Raw genomic sequence first — 20967 nt, forward strand, 5'->3', positions numbered from 1 at the left:
CTAGTGAAATGCCATCAATAATGAAGTCCCTGTATACTTATAAGTAGAACCCTATCTTGATTTCAACTATGATTACAATTATTTGGCCTGCAATTATTCGTTTAGCCTGGTTGGTAGGAACTCTGTCTACGGAGTTGGAGTTTATTTCTTTGATAAGCACAGTCAGTACAGATGAGTTATGGATATTTTCTATGTATCTCAACTATTTCATTATTATACCTATTATATCGTCGTCTAGTAAACACAACACAAGTCTTATTCGACTGTGAGACTAATAGATTGATATAGACTGATAGGTAAACAAGTAACCAACTTACGCCAGTCATGAAACAGCTAAGTTCTAATATGTAAATCTAAACATGCACGTGACTTTGCTTCTGATCTTATGAAGTAACGAGTGAGACCTCGTGGTACATATGACATAACAAGTATGCCAACATTTTGTCTAAATATCTTCAAAAAGGTACCTACATATCTTACAAACCATGTGCCCTAATATTCGTAAAGACCTATCCGAAATAAATGAAGACCCGAAGCAGGCGATAATACAATAAATAATCATTATTAATTAAGCTAAGCTATTCCTTTTAACTCTTTATCACTCTTTCATATTAGTGCGTGCGACAGTGACAGTTGCGTTCGCTACGGAGCGTAAATGATTGGCATCTCACGGCGATTTTGTATTGGTTTAGTCAGCGCACCTCTATTATTTTTTAAAGCAATTGTAAGTACCTGACTATAATTAAAATTATACTTATTAAATTATCTCATAAATTCCTGTCATAAACCTGGCAAACCGCAATAATTTGTTTTGGCTGAAGTGCCTACTTAGAAAAACGGTTTTGCAAACATCCTATTCAATATATTTATGAATGTGTGCGAACGAGTACCAATAAGTGGAATCGAATGTGTATTAAATATTTGCACTGATAAAAAACTTAGTAAGTTATTGACTTATTTATTTACTTTAAACAATGCGAAGGCCATTGCCTTAACTTAAATATAGAATAAGGAAGTGAGTAGGTACTAGGTTTTTTTCAGAAATAGGTATCCTATCACTACCAAGTACCAGCCACCGACTAGTTTTTTCATTCAATAGGTAAGGTTAGCTGTGATTTAGTTTCGCAAACGTGGGAATCATGGGATATAGTATTAAAAAAAGTTTTAGGTGCCTATAATGGTTTGTGTTGTGACACTAAATTATATTCATCTTTATTCTTTTTAACGGACTTCATTTTATAACTATCTTATAATATAAGTTAGGTAACTAATGTGCCTCGGCGGCCAAATATGACTTTTATGTGCTATGATTTTTTACATAAGATGTGGTTTTTGGATAGTGTGGACCTTTCTTTAATATTTCTATTATTATTTCTAAAGAGCGTCTTTTTAACTGCCGGTACCTACAGTAGATTTCAGCAGTAAATTTCAGGCTGCATGAAATCAATTTGAAAATGATCATACTTATTGCAAAATGCAAAGTGTGCTGTAAAGTGTGCTCTAGCCTAGCGTCTTTTGAAGCTGGGCGTATTAATATCTAAGGCACATTAACATACCACCCGAGCAGTTGATAGTCGAGTATAAGTGTGGCAGCCAGGCAGTCTGCCGCGCCTAAGCCATTACTGCACCAGACCGGTAGCAAAACCTTCAATTACCGACCAATCAATTACTGACTGACGCACCGAACTTGCCAATGTGCCGTTACTGGCTTCGACTTACGACGGCTTATTTTTTTATTTTACTCTGTTCTACTTTTTTGGCACTCTACTATACCGAAGAAATTATATTATTTATGTGGGATTGACATCTTAGTTTTTGAGGTTAGCGCGTTAGGAAAATTAGTCCGAGTCATCCTTTTAATGTAATTAATAAATAAGTAAGAGACGAGGCTCCAAGGCTGTTTTTATGTTTTGCCTGGTTGTAACTGGGGCAGTAAGTAGTCCGGCGCGTGCCAACTGGGCCAGGCATGGATAATCTTGTTCAGGTCCAGGTTGTCGTACTGAAAGTTACCCTGAAAATTTAAAGTATTTTTTTCCCGCATCATGGTATAGAAATACCCGACAGATAAATTGAGTATCGATTTCGATGCATGTTTGAAGACAAGAAAAGGTTCTAAAAGTTAAAATCAGCTTGAATTTTTGAGATTAGACAGGGACATTATTTAATAAGCCAACCTCTTGGCGGAAACTTGTATATAACTAAAATATAAATACAAAAGTGTAGCTAAAAATAATTTTGCTATCAAGAAATTGATAACCTTTCCAGTAGTTCAATTACAATTGAAGTTCGTCACGCTGCAATCGATATCGATGTATTTAATTAAAGCTCATTAAACTACAAGATTTCTTAACGTTACATAGAAGTTGATATATTTAAGTTAAACTATATTTTGAAAATCGATGACACAGCTCTATTAAAATCCAGTTTGACATCGCGGGTGGCGCACTCTAGTGGCCAGTGAAAGGCGCATTACGTGTATGCAACTATGCACCCACACATTGCAGTTAATTTGCTCTAAACATCGGAGAAGTGGTTAATAAGTGGTTAGGGTAAAAGGTGCAAGGACGGAACTGCATTCCGTAGTGATTGATCGGCGATTTCAACATTTTCAACAGAAGATGGCTCGGACATATATTAACGTTATTACTTTTCTGAAACAAATAATCAATTGCAGATATAAATAATTAATTAATAGAATCTTTTTTGTAAATTGTAGAAATAAATCTCCTTGGTAATGTAGTGATGAATAATAAAATTGGTTTCTTCTGTTCCGATTATAAGATTAGTAGAGAAGGATAGACCATTTTTCGTGGGTGCGAAACGTACATATTAATAAATAAAACTGATTAGTACCTAGATGTAGGCAAAATAGAGTAAACATTTTTTTTTCAAAGTCGAAATATAATCATTTGTACTTTCTTGGATCCGGCCTCCCTTAGACTGGCGACTGGTTTGCGACTTCGGGTTTCGGTGTGTACGCCACACATATGCTCTTGTGGACGGAGTCTTGTGGTCTTGTGGACGGGCTTGTGGTTGTGGTCTTGTGACACCATGGATTATCTTGTCAAAAAAGTGCAAGACGCTTTTCGAGACATGCGTCGCTTAATGACATAATCCGTCGGTCTCTTGCCACCATCAATGTGCCTGCTCTTCTTGAGCCGACTGGCATTTTCAGAGACGATGGCAAGAGGCCCGATGGGGTGTCCTTAGTTCCTTAGAGCTTGGGACGGATGTTAGTGTGGGATGCTACCTGCGTAGACACACTGGCACCGTCCCACCTCCAACGGACTAATGTAAAAGCGGGCGGGGCGGCGGAAAGCGCCGAAATATTAAAACGTAACAAATATAAGAGCCTCGGTAGAGAGTACCATTTTGTACCATTTGGAGTTGAAACTCTAGGTCCATGGGGTCCCAGCGCGCATAAGTTGTTCGCAGAAATCGCGTAGCGTCTGGTTGACGTAACTGGTGACCGAAGAGCTGGCGGCTACCTCGCACAACGTATCAGCATTGCGATACAGCGAGGAAATGTCGCCAGCATCCTTGGTACAATGCCTCAAGGCCCTATTTTAGATTTAAGCTAGTTTTTAATTTCTTTTAGTAATACACTGTATATATCTTGTTAGTAAACATTAGTACTTCATTGAAAAATGCACCACCTTGAACGATGATTTAATTAGCGCCGTTGTTTAGGCTTAGAAATAATATTCTTACGGTTGACGACATATTTGATATTATAAGTCCACAAATGTGTTCTTTATAATATTAGATTTTCTAAACGGTTAGTGGCCGGTAAAGACCCTGAGTTACTTTTCAAGGATTACCTTTTTCCTGTAGCAAAATGTATTCTACATGATATTAGGGTATTTATTATACCAACGTGAAGTGAATATATAGGTACATTATAACACCGCCATTAACCAGGCTAACTCGTGGTTAAGATGTTGATATTAAGTCTGAATCACAATATTTATTAAATTTTTTAACATGCAAGTTGTTGAATAGTGAAACTAGCGCGTGTACTAAAATATACATATAAGTTATGCATTTAGTCTTGTGAATGGTTTAGGTACATTTGTGACAGCGACAGGGGAATTTTTGAAGTGTTACAAAGGTTATCACGAGATTCCAATATAATCCCCATCACTGTCAAGGACCAAGTCGCATTCAGTTCGTGTTAGGCGGTTATCACACTGGATGCGATTCACACGTCGCTCCGTTACGTGAATAAAGTTTTGTACGGAACACTAAAAACAATCGGCATGATACCTTTAATAGCTGCAAATATCAGTTTTTTGCTAATATTTTTTCCTCAAATTTGCAACCGCTTAAAATACTGATGGAAAACAATAATAACTGACCTCTAGCTAGTTGTTTCCATACGGGATTGAAGGGTATTATAATGATAGAAAGTGGGGCATAATGTTAAATTGATATAAAAAAGAGTGTAGCATAGCGTGTCATGGATTTATTGCGAAATTCAGATCGCAAAGGTATCGAATTACAATTTACTTTAACAATGTTGATGTGATTATTCTTTCGATGATTTTTTTTATGGATTATTTATCTTATTGATCTTAATCTTTTGCAAAAAAGCGCTGGTAGCCTAGCCGACTTTCAATCCGGAGGTCACGGGTTCAAACATTAGAAATTAGGTTTCATTTGAATTGATTTTACACTTAACTAAGGTCAAGGTGGCGAGGGCATATTAAATTGTTGGTTGGATCACCGTCATAGGGCAAGAATTCTAGTATTTGAATAAGTTCTTCGCTTCGCCCATAGGTACCTACACAATCAATAAAGAAGAGCTTCAGTCCTTCTGCTCTAGTTAGAAGCGACGAAAGAGCTTGTAAATAGATGGTTTTATCTGACAGACGGTCTTCTCTTCCTATATAGGTACATATGTATCTATACAAAATAATTTACTTAAGTATAATAAAATTAAATGTAAGTATATATAGTTTATACATCAGCCCTGTTTTAACGGAGTTGCCGTATTTGCGCGATCTTGTCGTAAATCAGCACTGAATTAAGGCAATTAGATACGTTGCAATACAAATGTCGCAACAATGGTCAAACAACCCAGCAAAAGCATCGCATTGTTTCTATCTAGATTTCCTTTCAGCAAGTACCACGCAACGCAAGGTTGCTGTGGCTTTGACCCTGCTCGGCTGATTTACAAAACATCTAGTAAAACATTTTTTTTATAAAATTTTGTAATTTTTATGTTATATAACACATCAGATAACAGGATAGTGCCTGTTGTATATGGTTTCGAGCAGGTGATGGGAGTAGAAGTTAAACACCTTATGTGTGCTAGTATAAGAACGTATATTCTCTAAATGCCTGCCTATATATACACGTTAGGTTGCGCTGACACAAGCAATATGCGTTTATGTCGCAGTAAACCAAAGCGTTACTGCTAAACACTAAAAGTGGACATTTACCACATTACACACAAGTCACGATCTCATTCGATCAAAACTGGAGAAAAAAATCGACTCAAGTTTTCTTTTTTCATTACGTAGCCATTTTACATAAGACTTCGTATGACGGTAACGGAATTTGACACTTTGCAAGGAACAATTTGTGTCACATACTTTGGGTCATTAAGTAATATAAAACACTAGTACCTATTTAATTTAAGCACGAAAGCGACTGCAATGTCAGTTTTAGTTTTTAACACATGTAGATCCATCAACACTAGGTACATTATATGTTAAAAACGATTCGATTTCTTAGGTTGTAGGGTATTGATGTTTGACTTGATTTTCATACAAACTTATGTTATTGAACTCTTCTGAAAAAAAATGTATCTCATACATAAGTAGGTATTTTATTTATTGAAGCAAGGTAAATTTTACAAGTTTTTAATTTGGTACCTAGTGTACCTGCCTACTTACATTTACTTTTACCCATTTTACCAAGCTTGGTATCTATTGGTGTGTTTGTGAACCTTATTAGTTAAATCTTGGTTTGTAAGTAGTCGAATGAGACCCGGTTTCCATTCAGTTAAAATTTAGGCCCTCTGACACCGAATAAAATGCCTGAATCCGGTTTTGATCTCAACGTGTTTTTATAATAATTATTATCCAAAGCGACTTTGCAGTTTGGCTATAAATATTTAACGAAGACAACGTAATGAAAACACTTTTTTCTATAAAAATAACCATGTTTATTCGACAAATAAGTTAATCCGCAGTTACAAGTCATTCACTCGGTAAATAGGATATAGAAGAGAATTTAAAAACAACCACCATACTCGTATACCGAATATTTACATAAGATTCCTTCTCGGAATATGTTTAGGACTTCAGTTGTGATTTCCACGGATCGTCAATTATTTTATCAATATTTATAGATGGTTATGGTGAGGCAACACGTCTCCGCGACTTGAAAATCCTAAATAGGTTGTCTTCAATCAGAAATGTCACTGTTGACAACTGACACATCATAACCATAACAAAATGACATAATTCCGATGTCAAAATGTATGTTCGAATTGGCCTCTAGGTAGTAAAAGTATTTTTCATTTCTCATGCTCTGAAAGGGGGTCATTGTTGTTCGAAAAGGTGTGCAGAAAGTGATACGTTTCTGCACTAGAGCAGTTAACTTTCCAAGTACGATTTTTTTTTATAAACAATTGAAATTTGGTTTTACATAGATTTGTTACACCATTTCCATTCTGATTTTTCACCCCCCATTACATAAATAACGATTGTTTTTCCTAAATTGTTAATTAAAAGTACTCTCGAGAAACAGTATAAAAATTTATGCTAAGTCATGTTTTTTTAAATCACATGCATTTTACTTTCCTCTTATTCGAAATGATAAGTAGAGTATTTAACTCGGGTGAAAGGCATCATTTCAGCCTCGGACTATTGGCGCTCTCACTGCGTTCGAGCACCAAACTAAACTACCACGGCAGAAATGAGTGCCTTTCACCCCTTGGTTAACAATCTACTATTTTTCAGGAGTCCAACTTATGGCGCATTTCTGCGTGATTGGATTATAATTATGATGAGGATCCGTAAATACTCGATGGAAGTTACCACCAAAGGTGCCTCGCGCACGCTGTTTGAGATTTAACTACAAACACCTGCGCCTCGGCCGCATTTTCTTCTCCTATTTAGAGTCTTATGAACGCACTCCAAGGTCTTATTTCGCACATATGTATATAAGTTAGTCTAATATTTTCGTTATGAACATCGTTCAGACGCCAACGAATCGAATATATCGGAGCGGCCTAAGCGTTCACAAATATCGGAACAAAGTATGTAAGTATTATCAAGACATTAAAGAGCATGTTCAGATAGGTACCTACGTATTTGTGAGCACCTTAGGCGCTGCGACATTCTGATGGCGACTGTACCTACAGTGTTTATTGAATTTTTATTTAACAGTAGGCGCACAGCACAGGTTCAAATGAAAACTGATAACCAATATATTAACAGATATAGGTACTCATGTTTTTGAGATTCGTCTAAGCAAATAACTCGTGCCGTTGGTGTGACAATTTGCACATATCACACTTAACATTTACAATTATACATACCTACTTATTATTTTTATTCTGATGCGTATTTATTCTGAATTTCCATTCAATATTTAGTTGATAATTTTAAAAGTACCTAAGTGACATATATTCGATAACTCATTATATACATTCTTTAAGTATCAATGTTACTTACGGTTGATTAATTTACTCGGACATCGGTTGGTAGGCTTGTTAGAAAATCGACCATTTGACGCAGCAAAATTATACCAAAAACAAATTGCATAAATTATTGTTAATATGTGTACCATCAGCATGACCAGCACATCTTGCAGCGACTCATATGATTTTATATTATATTATACATTAGCGACCCGCCCCGACACGGGTTTACAAATTATACATAAACCTTCCTCTTGAATCACTCTATCTATTAAAAATCTGTTGCGTAGTTTTAAAGATTTTAATTAATAGGAAGCGACTTTGTTTTATACTATGTAGTGAAGTTGCGTCTATCTGTCCTAAGTATCTGCTGGACGCAATGGTATTGAAATTGAATTGACATCACATTGGTAATGAATACGTATCGCTAAAATTCTTGCCACAAAGTTCGCTGAGAGTCTCTAAAAACCGCAATTTTTAAACTTAAAAACAGAATATCATCCAAAGTCGGTTAAGCGGTTAATACTCGTATTAATTTTTTCATAAACGCTTAATCTTGACCAACTTTGGACAACTAATAACCTACAAGACAATACATCTATTACAAAATATAGGTATGTGTGCTCATAAAACGGATACACTATTTGACTTGTTTTAAAGACATCTCGTGGCATAGCAAATATTTGACTATTTTTGTGAAAAATGGCGATATTAATCAGCGTTTAAATAGGTATTACAAGTCATGTGTTCAATGATGCATTTAGATACTGAAATATTATAATATATGGAAAACTTCCTAATATAGCGACATAAAATAGCGAAAAATATAGCGAACAGAAAAATTCGAATCGGGCCGCTGAGCTCGGTAACTAATGTTTTCCGCAAACTGTCTGATTAATTATAAAAATATACATATCAGGTTATATTCTGAGTAGGTATTGAATCTAATAAATTTGTTGCTATCTTTGGAAAAACACGAAAGATTAATTATTAAAAAATACAGCTATAAATGATTTAATGAGTTAGTTAGGTACTGACGCGGTATAATTTTGGCATTCATTTGAATTATAATTAAGCTGTACCTATATAGGTAAAGATAACACAGCTAAAACTTCTCTTGCATGTAATTTTTTACAAAACACATTAAGTAAATTAAATTGACTGTGACAAGTATTCCTTCTGATAATTCTGATCTTTATGAAATATAAATGATAGGAAAGTGACAGGATTAAACTTCTCAGCGAAGTAAATAATGTATCTGCAAACCTTACGATATGTTATAATTTTTACGGATTTCCTAATTAGTATTCCGTACTAAGCTTTGTTCACGGAACACTTATTTTTTATAGAATGTCATTGTTTTTTGAAATTTTAGCTATAAAAGTACATATATTCGAGAAAAACTTGTATCATTTTTTTTAAGTAGTTTTCTCTGAAAGTGCAGTGAAAGTGGAACATGCGCTACTTCGAACTGCAGTGAGTGTATGGGTCTAGACTCTAAACTTGACCTTTCGTGCTCGTTACGATTACGTAAGTGCGTTTATGTAGGTAATTAATGTAATTAGGATTATTTTGACTGCTCCATTTAAACCGGAAGCATTGCAATGCCGACTAGACACGATTAACTAATGTGTTTATAACTGGCAATTGCAATTTAAGTTTAGGGAATACGATGTAGCTAACTAAAAGGCTACAAAAATATTACGAAGATATGTTGCAGATCTATTTGATAAATATGTTTTTGTGAAGCTATTTTCTAATGGCAGATACTTTTGATGCGTTGTCTAGTTTGCTACTATTGACTGTAATCAGTCGGTACATTTTTCTTTTATATTATTAGACTATAGTTCGTTTTTTTAGCATAGGAAAAGACTACGCGATCTTGACATGTCTTTTAATTGAAAAACGCTTTATTAAAATCAGTAAATAATTCTTATGAAAGCAAAATAATGTAAATAATCGTATATGATTCATAATTGTTACATATATATCTGCCGTGACTTTTTTTCAAAAGTGTTTTTCAACAAAAAAAAAGTCAAGATTGTTTACCTTTTTTCTAATGCTTAAAAAAGGAACTATACTTATTTTCATTTCAGGTTCAGTATTCTACAAGCTGATTTGTAATGCTAGGTATTCCTTCGAAGAAGAAGAGGTATTGCAACTTGCAATTTAAGTAACTCTAGTTGCAACCAGTTTGCAACAAATGCCTATTAACCGGGGGTCAACAATAAATGGTTTCCAAAATTAACACTAGTAGGTACCTATTCGATCCTTGAAGGAATACCTCGAATTACAAATCAGCCTATGTATAGGGTTACCAGATACAAATATAGAATTTCCTGACAAAATTCCTGATTTCCGAATATTTTTCCTGACATTCATATTTTTGACAAACGACGACGACGACGGGTGAGGGGGGGGGGGGGTTGTCTAGCCGTTAGCGATGGGCACCCGATTGAGCCGATAGCCGCGTTTTATTATTAAGTTTTATTAAATTTATTTTTTGTATTGATTTAAGTAAATAAAAAGGTACTTTATAAAGAAGTCTATCAATTCCAAAAATTCCTGACATATTCGTGTTCCGTCCCCATTCCTGACAAAAGGCCAAAATCCCTGACATGTCAGGAAAATTCCTGTCATCTGGTAACCCTACCTATGTATGATGGCAAGTACAAAACAATTAGTGTAACGTACCTACGTAACTTATGGTAGGGATTATTAGCGTATCCAACTCGAATAACCAAATATGAAGATGAAAAAACCCTGAGAATATTTGTATTCAATTACATTTGCGGTAATAGTAGGTACTAACTATAGTATATTTGGTATAGATAGGTAGATTTATGTTGTATACAGTAGGTATATTTATTGTATTGGATGAAAATAGATTTAAATTAGCGATATTTAGTTAATAATTGTATTGTGATTGTGATATGCCTATTATGTAAAATTTTTCAATTATTTCAATTTGACATTTTATATTTAAGTATTTAAACTTATAATTATAATGATGATTTTGCACGCATGCATGCAAGCTAGGTACATGATCTGTAACACTATATATTGTAACATCCACATACTGTATCAATGCAAATAAATAATTTCTGATTTCTGATCAGTTCAGGTTTCTAGATTGAAAGGTGGGGTGAGATGGTTTTGAAATAGTTTTCGTAAAAAATATTGTCTGCGCCACTCCGCGCCAAATTTTGGTCTAATATCATACAGAAACCCTTCTGATCAGGTGATTCGTGTTCAGGGTTTTAATACTTCAGCTCAACCATCCTCCATGCTCGCCGTGCTATATAGGGCCGAAGCGTCTGCGCTCGCGCCTATTGCGAACAGAGCCGCACGCTCGTATGACGCCTGAATGCCTACCACTCCCGCGCCGCGAACGCATACAGCTTTACGTTCCTAATTTGAATATATTATTTTTTTCGAATAACTTAAAAACATATTTATAAATAAAACACTGAAGTGGTTGTGGGTGATATTCAAAATTTTAATGTTTTATTAATTTTTTGGTGATTGGACAGTGATGCGGACACGGAAGTAGTGATTTAGTGCACCCTGTTTAGAATTGAACTATCAAAATGTTGACCGGCTGGCAGTTACTTTTATCGAAATGTAAGTTTGTAAATTTATTTTTAAAGAATAACCTAACATAATATCCCAATGTAAGCAGTATTTTAGTACGGTTATAATATAAATAAGTAATTGTGCTGCTATTATTTAGCTTCAATTAAATATTTATTTATAAAAACATTAGAATACAAGTCTAGTGACTAAGCTTTAGGTACTAAGTATTGAAATATTATGTTAATGCGATATTTATAGAATGTAGTTGCGCCTATTTTAAGGGTCATTAGTACTGGCAGTAGATGCAACCCTGTCAAATTCATAATTTGTATAGCAACGGTTCTATGAAATATTTGTTTACTTTTTGTATGTCAGTCGATCAATAACAGTCCTCATGTAAAGTCTGAATATACTATTAATATACACTTTCGTAGTTTAACTATGCTATATATCTCTGCTAAATTAGTGATAGGATTATCCCCCACACTATGGAGACCTGACGACTATTTTTAGGGTTCCGTAGCCAAATGGCAAAAAACGGAACCCTTATAGATTCGTCATGTCTGTCTGTCTGTCCGTCTGTCCGTCTGTCTGTCCGTCCGTATGTCACAGCCACTTTTCTCCGAAACTATAAGAACTAAGTATACTGTTGAAACTTGGTAAGTAGATGTATTCTGTGAACCGCATTAAGATTTTCACACAAAAATAGAAAAAAAACAATAATTTTTTGGGGTTCCCCATACTTCGAACTGAAACTCAAAAAATTTTTTTTTTATCAAGCCCATACGTGTGGGGTATCTATGGATAGGTCTTCAAAAATGATATTGAGGTTTCTAATATCATTTTTTTCTAAACTGAATAGTTTGCGCGAGAGACACTTCCAAAGTGGTAAAATGTGTGTCCCCCCCCCTGTAACCTCTAAAATAAGAGAATGATAAAACTAAAAAAAATATACGATGTACATTACCATGTAAACTTCCACTGAAAATTGGTTTGAACGAGATCTAGTAAGTAGTTTTTTTTTAATACGTCATAAATCGCCTAAATACGGAACCCTTCATGGGCGAGTCCGACTCGCACTTGGCCGCTTTTTTATTTTCTATTTTCTATACCCTTTCTAGACCCTTTATCTCGGGAACGCGTAGAGGTATCAAGTTGAAATTAAAACCTCAAGTCCACAGTCCCTTGAAGCTGTGAAAAAATCAAACTTCTAAGTTAAAAAAAGATACGGCCGTTTATGTCGCAAAAAACGTATAGATATATTAGATATTTCGACACTCTCGGCGCGATTCGAACTTTAAGATACCTACGTCAAATATTATACTAGATACGATATTGATGGGATATATGTTACTGTCAAAATTTGCGGTTTCCAAAAAAAAACCTCACTTTTGACACTTACATATCCCGATATCCGATCCATAGGTATCGTAGGTATTTGACGTATCTTAAAGTTCGAATCGGGCCGTCTCAAAGGAAAAAATTTACAGGGTGCTTCTCGTTGACCTAGAACTATGAAATTTGGCAAGTCTTAAACAAGTACAGACTACAGGGAAAAATCTGAAAACTATAAATTTGTAAAAAATAAAAATGAACTAAAAATATGTTAAATTTGTACGGAACCCTCGGTGGGCGAATCCGACTCGCGCTTGTCTGGTTTTTAGGGTTCCGTAGCCAAATGGCAAAAAACGGAACCCTTATGGATTCGTCATGTCTGTCTGTCTGTCTGTCCGTCTGTCCGTCCGTATGTCACAGCCACTTTTTTCCGAAACTATAAGAACTATACTGTTGAAACTTGGTAAGTAGATGTATTCTGTGAACCGCATTAAGATTTTCACACAAAAATAGAAAAAAAAACAATAAATTTTGGGGGTTCCCCATACTTAGAAATTTTTTTTTCATCAAACATGGGTATCAATGGATAGGTCTTCAAAAATGATATTGAGGTTTCTAATATCATTTTTTTCTAAACTGAATAGTTTGCGCGAGAGACACTTCCAAAGTGGTAAAATGTGTCCCCCCCCCCCTGTAACTTCTAAAATAAGAGAATGATAAAACCAAAAAAAATATATGATGTACATTACCATGCAAACTTCCACTGAAAATTGGTTTGAACGAGATCTAGTAAGTAGTTTTTATTTAATATGTCATAAATCCCCTAAATACGGAACCCTTCATGGGCGAATCCGACTCGCACTTGGCCGCTTTTTTAATAAATCCTGGTTGAATAAAAATTTAAGTACCTAATATTCTCATACATTTTTTGTACCGTCATTTGTATCAGGAATGCAACGGAATGGAAAACACTATTTGGATGTTCAAAAGAGCTCGTGTAGAGTAGCATAACATTTTCTTAATTACAAAATATTGGTGTAACTTTCCGAGAAAATAGGAACATGTTTTCATAGCTTTGGATTAAAACAAATTTATTAGGTTAGGGGGCCTGAGAACCTTGACCTATTAGTGAACATTAATGATCATAATGACCTGTAACCTGTGACCTGTAAGGGACCTGATGTGAGCTCGGAAACTAAATAGATATACACCCTGATACATTTGGTGCGGTTATCAGTAATAAAAAAAAATGTTTGGAAAATTAGCTTAGTTGCTACTTGCTACCTACCTTTATTTACATTATTTTTCTTTCGTGGTGCAAATAATAATCTTTCTTTATTATTTCGCTATTGCCCACAATATTACAAGGAGCTTTAGCAAAACCGGTAGAGCTTTTTTTAAACGTTAAAAGCATTTCTCAAATAATTTGTACATTTCGATCACATCCAAACATCCATGTTTCATACAAACTTTCTTGGACATTTTGGGAAATATGGTGGAAATTGTTCAGCTTCATGTACTTTACCAGCATACCAATTTTTATAAAAATCTAAGATGTGGTCGAAATGTACAAATTTTTTGAGAAATGCTCATAAATTGATTACCATCTTCTTCGTTGGGTCCTTTCTTACTTTCTAAACTGTTTGGATTCCTTGGACGCAATATTCTTGATAGTTAATACTTTGTATCCATTGATAGCATTTGTCAATACACAGAAAAAACATTGTATCAACCAACCATACATGTATGATAGACTAACTAAAAAAGTTTTATTAAATTGGTCGACGGAATGTATGGCTTAATCGTGCCCGGTAGATGTATTTTTTTTCTCGACATAATAAAGATAGTCAGGATTGTTATGATTATGACTGAAAGCATACCGCTTAATTCATCCACAATCTACGCCAAACACAATAGAGTGATTGGATAGGTAGTCACCTATCGATAGAGTTGATTCTTGAGCAAGGTTTAATTTGTCAATCCGTGCGAAGCCGAGGCGAGTCGCTAGTAATTCATAATAAGCAGTTTTTTATAATTGCCTTACATCGTTATGCTTTTAACTTCCATGTTTTCATATTTGTATATGAGCTAAATAATAAAAAAAAAACATAGTTTGAATCAATCGAAAGTACTCCGGATCCGGATTGATGATCAATTTTTACACAATATTATTAGCAAAGTTAGGAACTATAAAAAACAATCTAGAATTGCACCCTAGATCTTTTATCGTCGCCAAGATGAATCACACGTAATTAACAACTTTTGACAGGTGTCAACTGTCATCAGTAGGCGAAGATAGGAGTCACGTTGTAAGAGACAGTGAGGAGAGACACGTGACTAATTGTATTGGAATTAAAAACGTAGTGGCGACTACGTCAGAAGTAAACTGGATTAATAAATCGATAAAGTGAAATCGTTTATTTATGATCATCATCAGTATAACAATATACACCTTAATTCTTATTTAGGCACATGAAACATTTATTACTACAGATGCCCCGAATAGTGGTTTTGGCCGAATACCGAATACCTAATATTCGGCCACTCTCTCGGCCGAATACCGAATATTCGGCGACCGAATATTCGGCATGAGATGCGAACATTGTGAGTCACAATTATTATGAAAACTGTTCGCCAACAAAGCACAACTACATTTGCTTTGCTAAGATTTATTTTTTGTAAAACAAAACTAATTAATGTACCTAGTTAGAGTCAACCAAATCAGACCCATGATAAAAATAAAATATTTCGTCATCAACAAATGCTTAAAAAAGGGTCTTCCTATTTAACGACTTTCCAATAATACATTTTAAATATTAAATATAGTAGGTACCTCATTTTTGAAATTTTTTTGTGTCATTTTTCTTTTTAGGTAGGGGAACAGATATTCGGTATTCGGCCGAATAGTAGGCAACATTCGGCCGAATACCGAATATTCGGCAAAGTGGCCGAATAGGCCGAATACCGAATAGTTGCCGAATATTCGTGGCAACTCTATTTATTACCATCCATTCTTGAGCGATGATGAGGAGGAGATATTTTGATATTGCATGTTCAGAAGTTTTTACTTAGAATTAGTGTTCTTTATTCTGAACGACCAGGCGTAGGCGGTCTAGCATGAGTTGCGTTCTCGCGCGCGACTCCATACTTGAAGTCGCGCAAGATGTATGGGGTCGCGCGCGAGAAATCAACTCATGCTAGACCGCCAGACATGTAATTAGACTACACCGAGGCTTTTTACGAAAAAGAATTACCATTTTTTTATTAAAACAATATAATTATGTATTAATTAAGTGGCTCTATCAGGTAGTGAACGGTAATTTCTAAGGTAAAGATAGTCAGCGTTAAAGGGACAGTAGATTTTAGGTAAAATTAAAAAGAAAGCACTTGGAAACTTTAGTTATAAATGGTATGTATGATACTGGCATTAGTTACTTTACTATTATATATCTAGACATACTATACTAGTTCGCAGGAAATGCATGGTCGAAAAGCTACAATAGTCGTTTGTTGCATTGTGAGTATTGTGACAGGCATCAGCTCTTCAGAAGCAAGGTTGTGCATGACACACGACATGGCATCTGATTAGCCATTATGTACAAATTGTACAAGTCTGGGCACTGGGATAATGTATTACATTCCTGGAAATGTAACGTATATATACGAGTATGTACCTATTGTGCGAAATTAAATCTTATGTCGGCATATCGATTCCACAGGTGTATTCATGCAGTAACCCCGATTTAATTAAATTTAACTAAATCTGATAGAGTATTGTGCTCAAACATATTTGGCTTATTTGGCTCTCTGGCTCTACCTACTTATAAGCTCTACTAGATCGGTTGAGAGCATGCAACTAATTTGGCTAATTACCTACCAACGGGGGTAGCCAGTCGAAGCTTTTTACAGATGGCGCCAGTACCTATAGGTTTCCATGTCAAATTCAGGTATTTGTAATATGGGCCTTGTTGCCTGATTTAAATTTCTAAATAAAATAAATAAATTCTGTTTTCCTTTTTAGAATTTCGTTACCCGGCTGCTAGTCCTTAAATATACCTTTATCTAAACCTAGAAACAGGGAAACCTAATATGCTGGAGGCATCTGTAAAATCCTTTAACAGTTGCCAACACCATTTTATTACGTTAATTATTGAAAAAAGTAGGTAGGTACATATATAGACACCAACGATAGGCGGTCTTATCACTAAAATGCGATTTCTTTAATTTAGTTATACTAGTACCTGCCTAAAGCTAACGAAAAATTGATTAATGATACATAGTTAATTATATTGTATAAGTATTTTTAAATTCCAGAGGTCGGTCGTGGGCTAAGATTGTACTAAAGAGTTAAAAATATACTACTTAGAATTTTCATTATTCACCATTAATTTCCTCAAGTGTGAAATGAGTTGACACGGTCAGCGGATACCAATTTGTTAATCGATTACAAAAATAAGGTAAGATAGAGACACCGCTCTACTATAAAATGTGACAACCTGTTTATCGACAATGACTTTACATATTTACATCATTGAAGTCCAAGCCAATCAACTTTTGTATTTAGTTTTTTGTGATCATTATGTATTTTTATTAGCTCAACCGTATTGACACGTCTCGTTGACTTGTCACTAGTACGAAAACCAAATTAATGCATAAAAATTAATTCCGTAATTAAATAGGAACACTAACAGGCAAGTTACCTCAGTAATTGCGGGACACACTAAGCTGCTTGGATATTTAGTGGCACCGCAATAACGATCTAGATGCGAGTTAGCTCGGTTATTACGAACACTAGGAGCTGATTTATTGAGTACGGAGAAAGGAGTCTAGCCAGCCTGCCGGCTCTCTGTCATTCATTAGGCGAGCGCTGTTAAGCTGTGAATCTTTTTCTGAGGGCCTATTCGACTCGTCAAGTGACAGGAGTGAATATATGACTACAAACTTAACGAAAGTGGAGAATGTTGATTGTTGATTATAAACGTTCTTAAGAGATTCATTACATATATGTACCTGAAGGATTCAAATTTTAAGATAATTTCAAAGCAGACCACAAACCATAACATGCGCATAACGCTGTCATTTTATCTCTTTTGCGATCGAGTCTTGCGAGTGATACTTTTTTATCAAAATAGCTAATGAAGGAATCCAGATACAAATACGTAGCTATAGCCTACTTGCCGGCAAGCCCCCAGTTCTTGTATATCTGGTTTTCTGTTGCTGTTGCTAATGAAGTTCCGTTTGATTTAAGTATTAATTAGATAGTCCTGTCGCGTCTTATGTGCTAATTAACCCTCATGAACCTATGTATTTTCTTAACTATTAGTTATATGTAGTCGTAAAAGAATAAAACTGGAAAGTTATGTAACAGTGAGCTGCAGGTTTTACTCGACTCCCCTACATGCATGACAATAGTTCTTGGATCCAGTATCCTTAACTTTTAGAAATAGACAACTCATTATAAGTTAGAAGACAACATAATATGTTGTCTTCTAACTTATAATGAGTTGTCTATTTTATAGTTCTGGAACTCTGAGACTATAGTATGTTACGAGTAGGTATTCACTAACAACTAAAGGTTTTTCTTCGTAAATCGATCTTTACCTACTTCATCTACAGAATATAGAGCTACTAGTACATAAAGTGGCATTCAATAGAACTTGCTAACTAACTTAACTTTTGTTTACATAGTTAGCAAGTTCTATTGAATGACACTTTAGTACGCACTGTTAAGTTACTAACTAGTTTTTTTTATCCATCCGCTGTAGTGACAGATAATCAAGAGTTAGTGGAATCTTCCAATACATATTTAAGTACTTACGACTACATTAAGTCCATCGAGTAAAATGGCGTATGTCCATCAGAATTCAGATTCATGTGCGTCATTTCGCTACGTGAGATCAAGTGCGCTTACCAGCCAGCCTGTCTGCCGAAGGTAACTGCTCCAGGTCTGCCATTGGCCGACGAGTCTTATACGATACCTGCACAGTAAATACTTTATTATCAGTAGGTACCTACTTAACTCCTTTAACTAGTAATATTAGCTAAGTTGTAGGTAAATACTTAATGGCATAGGTACGCATTCCATTAGGCACCTACTCATTTCTACATGACTTTTCAGAACCTGAAAAGTCTTGAATACTTCAGGATTTTTTCAATTTGAATATACTATTTAAGTAGAAAACATGTAGTAAGTAATAAAACTAGTGACTCTGTGAGCTGTAGACCTTGCGAACCCCTATAAGGGTGTTACCACACCAATTGATCGATGGCATCGATGGAACAGTCAACGTCGATCGATGGCCGATTGCAGGGTAACACCCTAACTCACCAACCATACCTACACGTATCGACACCAAAATTCCAAATAATTATCGAACACAAAGTTCACAAAATATCACTAGAATCGGTTGAGAAATCCGACCTGGGGGCCGATTTTTGAAATTCGACCGCTCCATTTTGTGTATTTCGTTCAGTAATATCTCCACTACTAGGCATGTAAATTCTACTAATGGAATTGAAAACGAGTGGTCAATACCACTAGATTCCCAATTTCTATTTCTCGTATATATTTGCTCGTATTTCAAAAATCAGCATTTCACCGTTTTCCTCCGATTTTCGAGTGACGAAATCGAGCGATCGAAATTAAAAAATCGGCCCCATGTAGAGGAGAACAACCGAGCAGATATAGGGACGAAATTTTACTCAAATTGAAAATCGTTTATTATAAAGGTATGCAACTTTTTCAAAAAGTATATAAATTATGTGTAAGAAGATTAATGATAATGCATACAATAGGTATATTAGTTACACCCAAAATTACAATATCAGGACATTCCATTCCATAACTAAGCGGTCCATAATTCCTGAATTGTCCAGGTGTACGGCCACTGGGTCCTACATACATAGGCATCTAGAGGAAAGTTGAGGAATGGTTGCTTAAAACAAATTAAATTATAAGTATAAATCAAGTTAATATATAATAATCTGCAAAGCTTTTTCAGCCCTTGTATAATCATTCAATCAAATAATTAGATACTTGTATAATCCGAAGAAGTGAATATATAAGTTTTTGGCAAAAAATATCATTTTTGGTACATGCTTTTATCGCTGACTGTACTTTTCTTACGACAGACAACTAATTTTCATCGAGACAATTCTATAAAAACCCCTAACACAATTAGGTTGCGTTGTTTCATCACAGAGTTCCTATGGCCACCTCCTGTCTCCATCATCAGATCAGCTCGATGGTACCATAATATTGCATTGTCACCCGACTTACATGTGTAGGTATGCAAAATTTCAGCTCAATCAGAAACCGGGAAGTGGATCAAATTTAACTTGCAAGATTCCATTACATAGTTACATACAGGTCGACCTAATAAAAGCTTGTTAATAAACTTGCGGGATTTTGTGAAGACATTTTTCTACAATTCCTGTAAAACTATACAACCCAATTCTAATTACAATGTATAACGAAACTTGCCATTTTAGACTAATGGACGCATAGAATGAATAGCTTCTACACCATTAAATAAAAAACAAAGCAAAACAAAACCACTGAATTTAATATTTTGTGTAACAAACTGTAAATGAAATGCTTATTTTGGAAGTATTTTCACAACGATATCCGTAAAGATGACGAAGGCCATAGAACAAAATCTCTAAAACACACTTCGTTGGAAAGTACATGTCAGAGTTACGTATCGTGTATGTGTAAGAAAATTAATGATAATGCATACAATAGGTATATTAGTTACACCCAAAATTACAATATCAGGACATTCCATTCCATAACTAAGCAGTCCATAATTCCTGAATAGTCCAGGTGTACGGCCACTGGGTCCTACATACATAGGTATCTAGAGGAAAGTTGAGGAATGGTTGCTTAAAACAAATTAAATTATATGATTTATATAAGTATAAATCAAGTTACTGGTTTATGTTTCTACACTGTACCGTACCGCCGGAATGCATCGGCCGGTTCAATAGAAATCTGAGATCTGCGAGTACGCGGTAAAACCACTACTTCTAACGAGTTTCTCAATTCCAATGCCAATTTTAGTAGCCGACTCGACAGGAACGTGCCGTCTTATGGTCCTGGTTTTTGCGCGGTGGAGTAATACTAATGATGTGCGTACGTGTACGCATCTGATTAATTGCATTTTGCAAGTTGAATTTCTGCTGATGTAAATTTAATGTGTAACAGAAACTTTACTGATTTATTTGAAAATCTTGAAATATTACATGCCATAGAGATATCATTATTATTGTACGCAAGAAAACAAAAACGCAAAATACCTACTTACCTACCTAAATATAAAACCATTTTTTATCAACAGATATATGTTTACAATAAACAGACAAACGACTGAAACAAAATTGCAAACTGGCTTGTTTCTGAA

At 35.1% G+C, this 20967-nt stretch overlaps 1 protein-coding gene across 2 annotated transcripts in view; it reads left to right on the plus strand.

The window, feature by feature from the left end:
• LOC134651063 (putative inorganic phosphate cotransporter) overlaps nucleotides 1-20967 on the plus strand; it is a 37191-nt gene that overhangs the window by 2185 nt on the left and 14039 nt on the right. The window contains exon 1 of one of the 2 annotated variants that reach the window (XM_063506049.1): nucleotides 11132-11278. The exons of the other annotated variant lie outside the window; for it this stretch is intronic. Within the exon in view, the coding sequence (XP_063362119.1) occupies nucleotides 11245-11278 (34 nt within the window). The 5' untranslated portion in view covers nucleotides 11132-11244. Of the gene's footprint in view, nucleotides 1-11131; nucleotides 11279-20967 lie in introns of those variants that run through there. 2 annotated transcript variants of the gene reach the window in all.

Source organism: Cydia amplana, chromosome 9, assembly GCF_948474715.1.
Source record: "Cydia amplana chromosome 9, ilCydAmpl1.1, whole genome shotgun sequence".
Classification (NCBI taxonomy): domain Eukaryota; kingdom Metazoa; phylum Arthropoda; class Insecta; order Lepidoptera; family Tortricidae; genus Cydia; species Cydia amplana.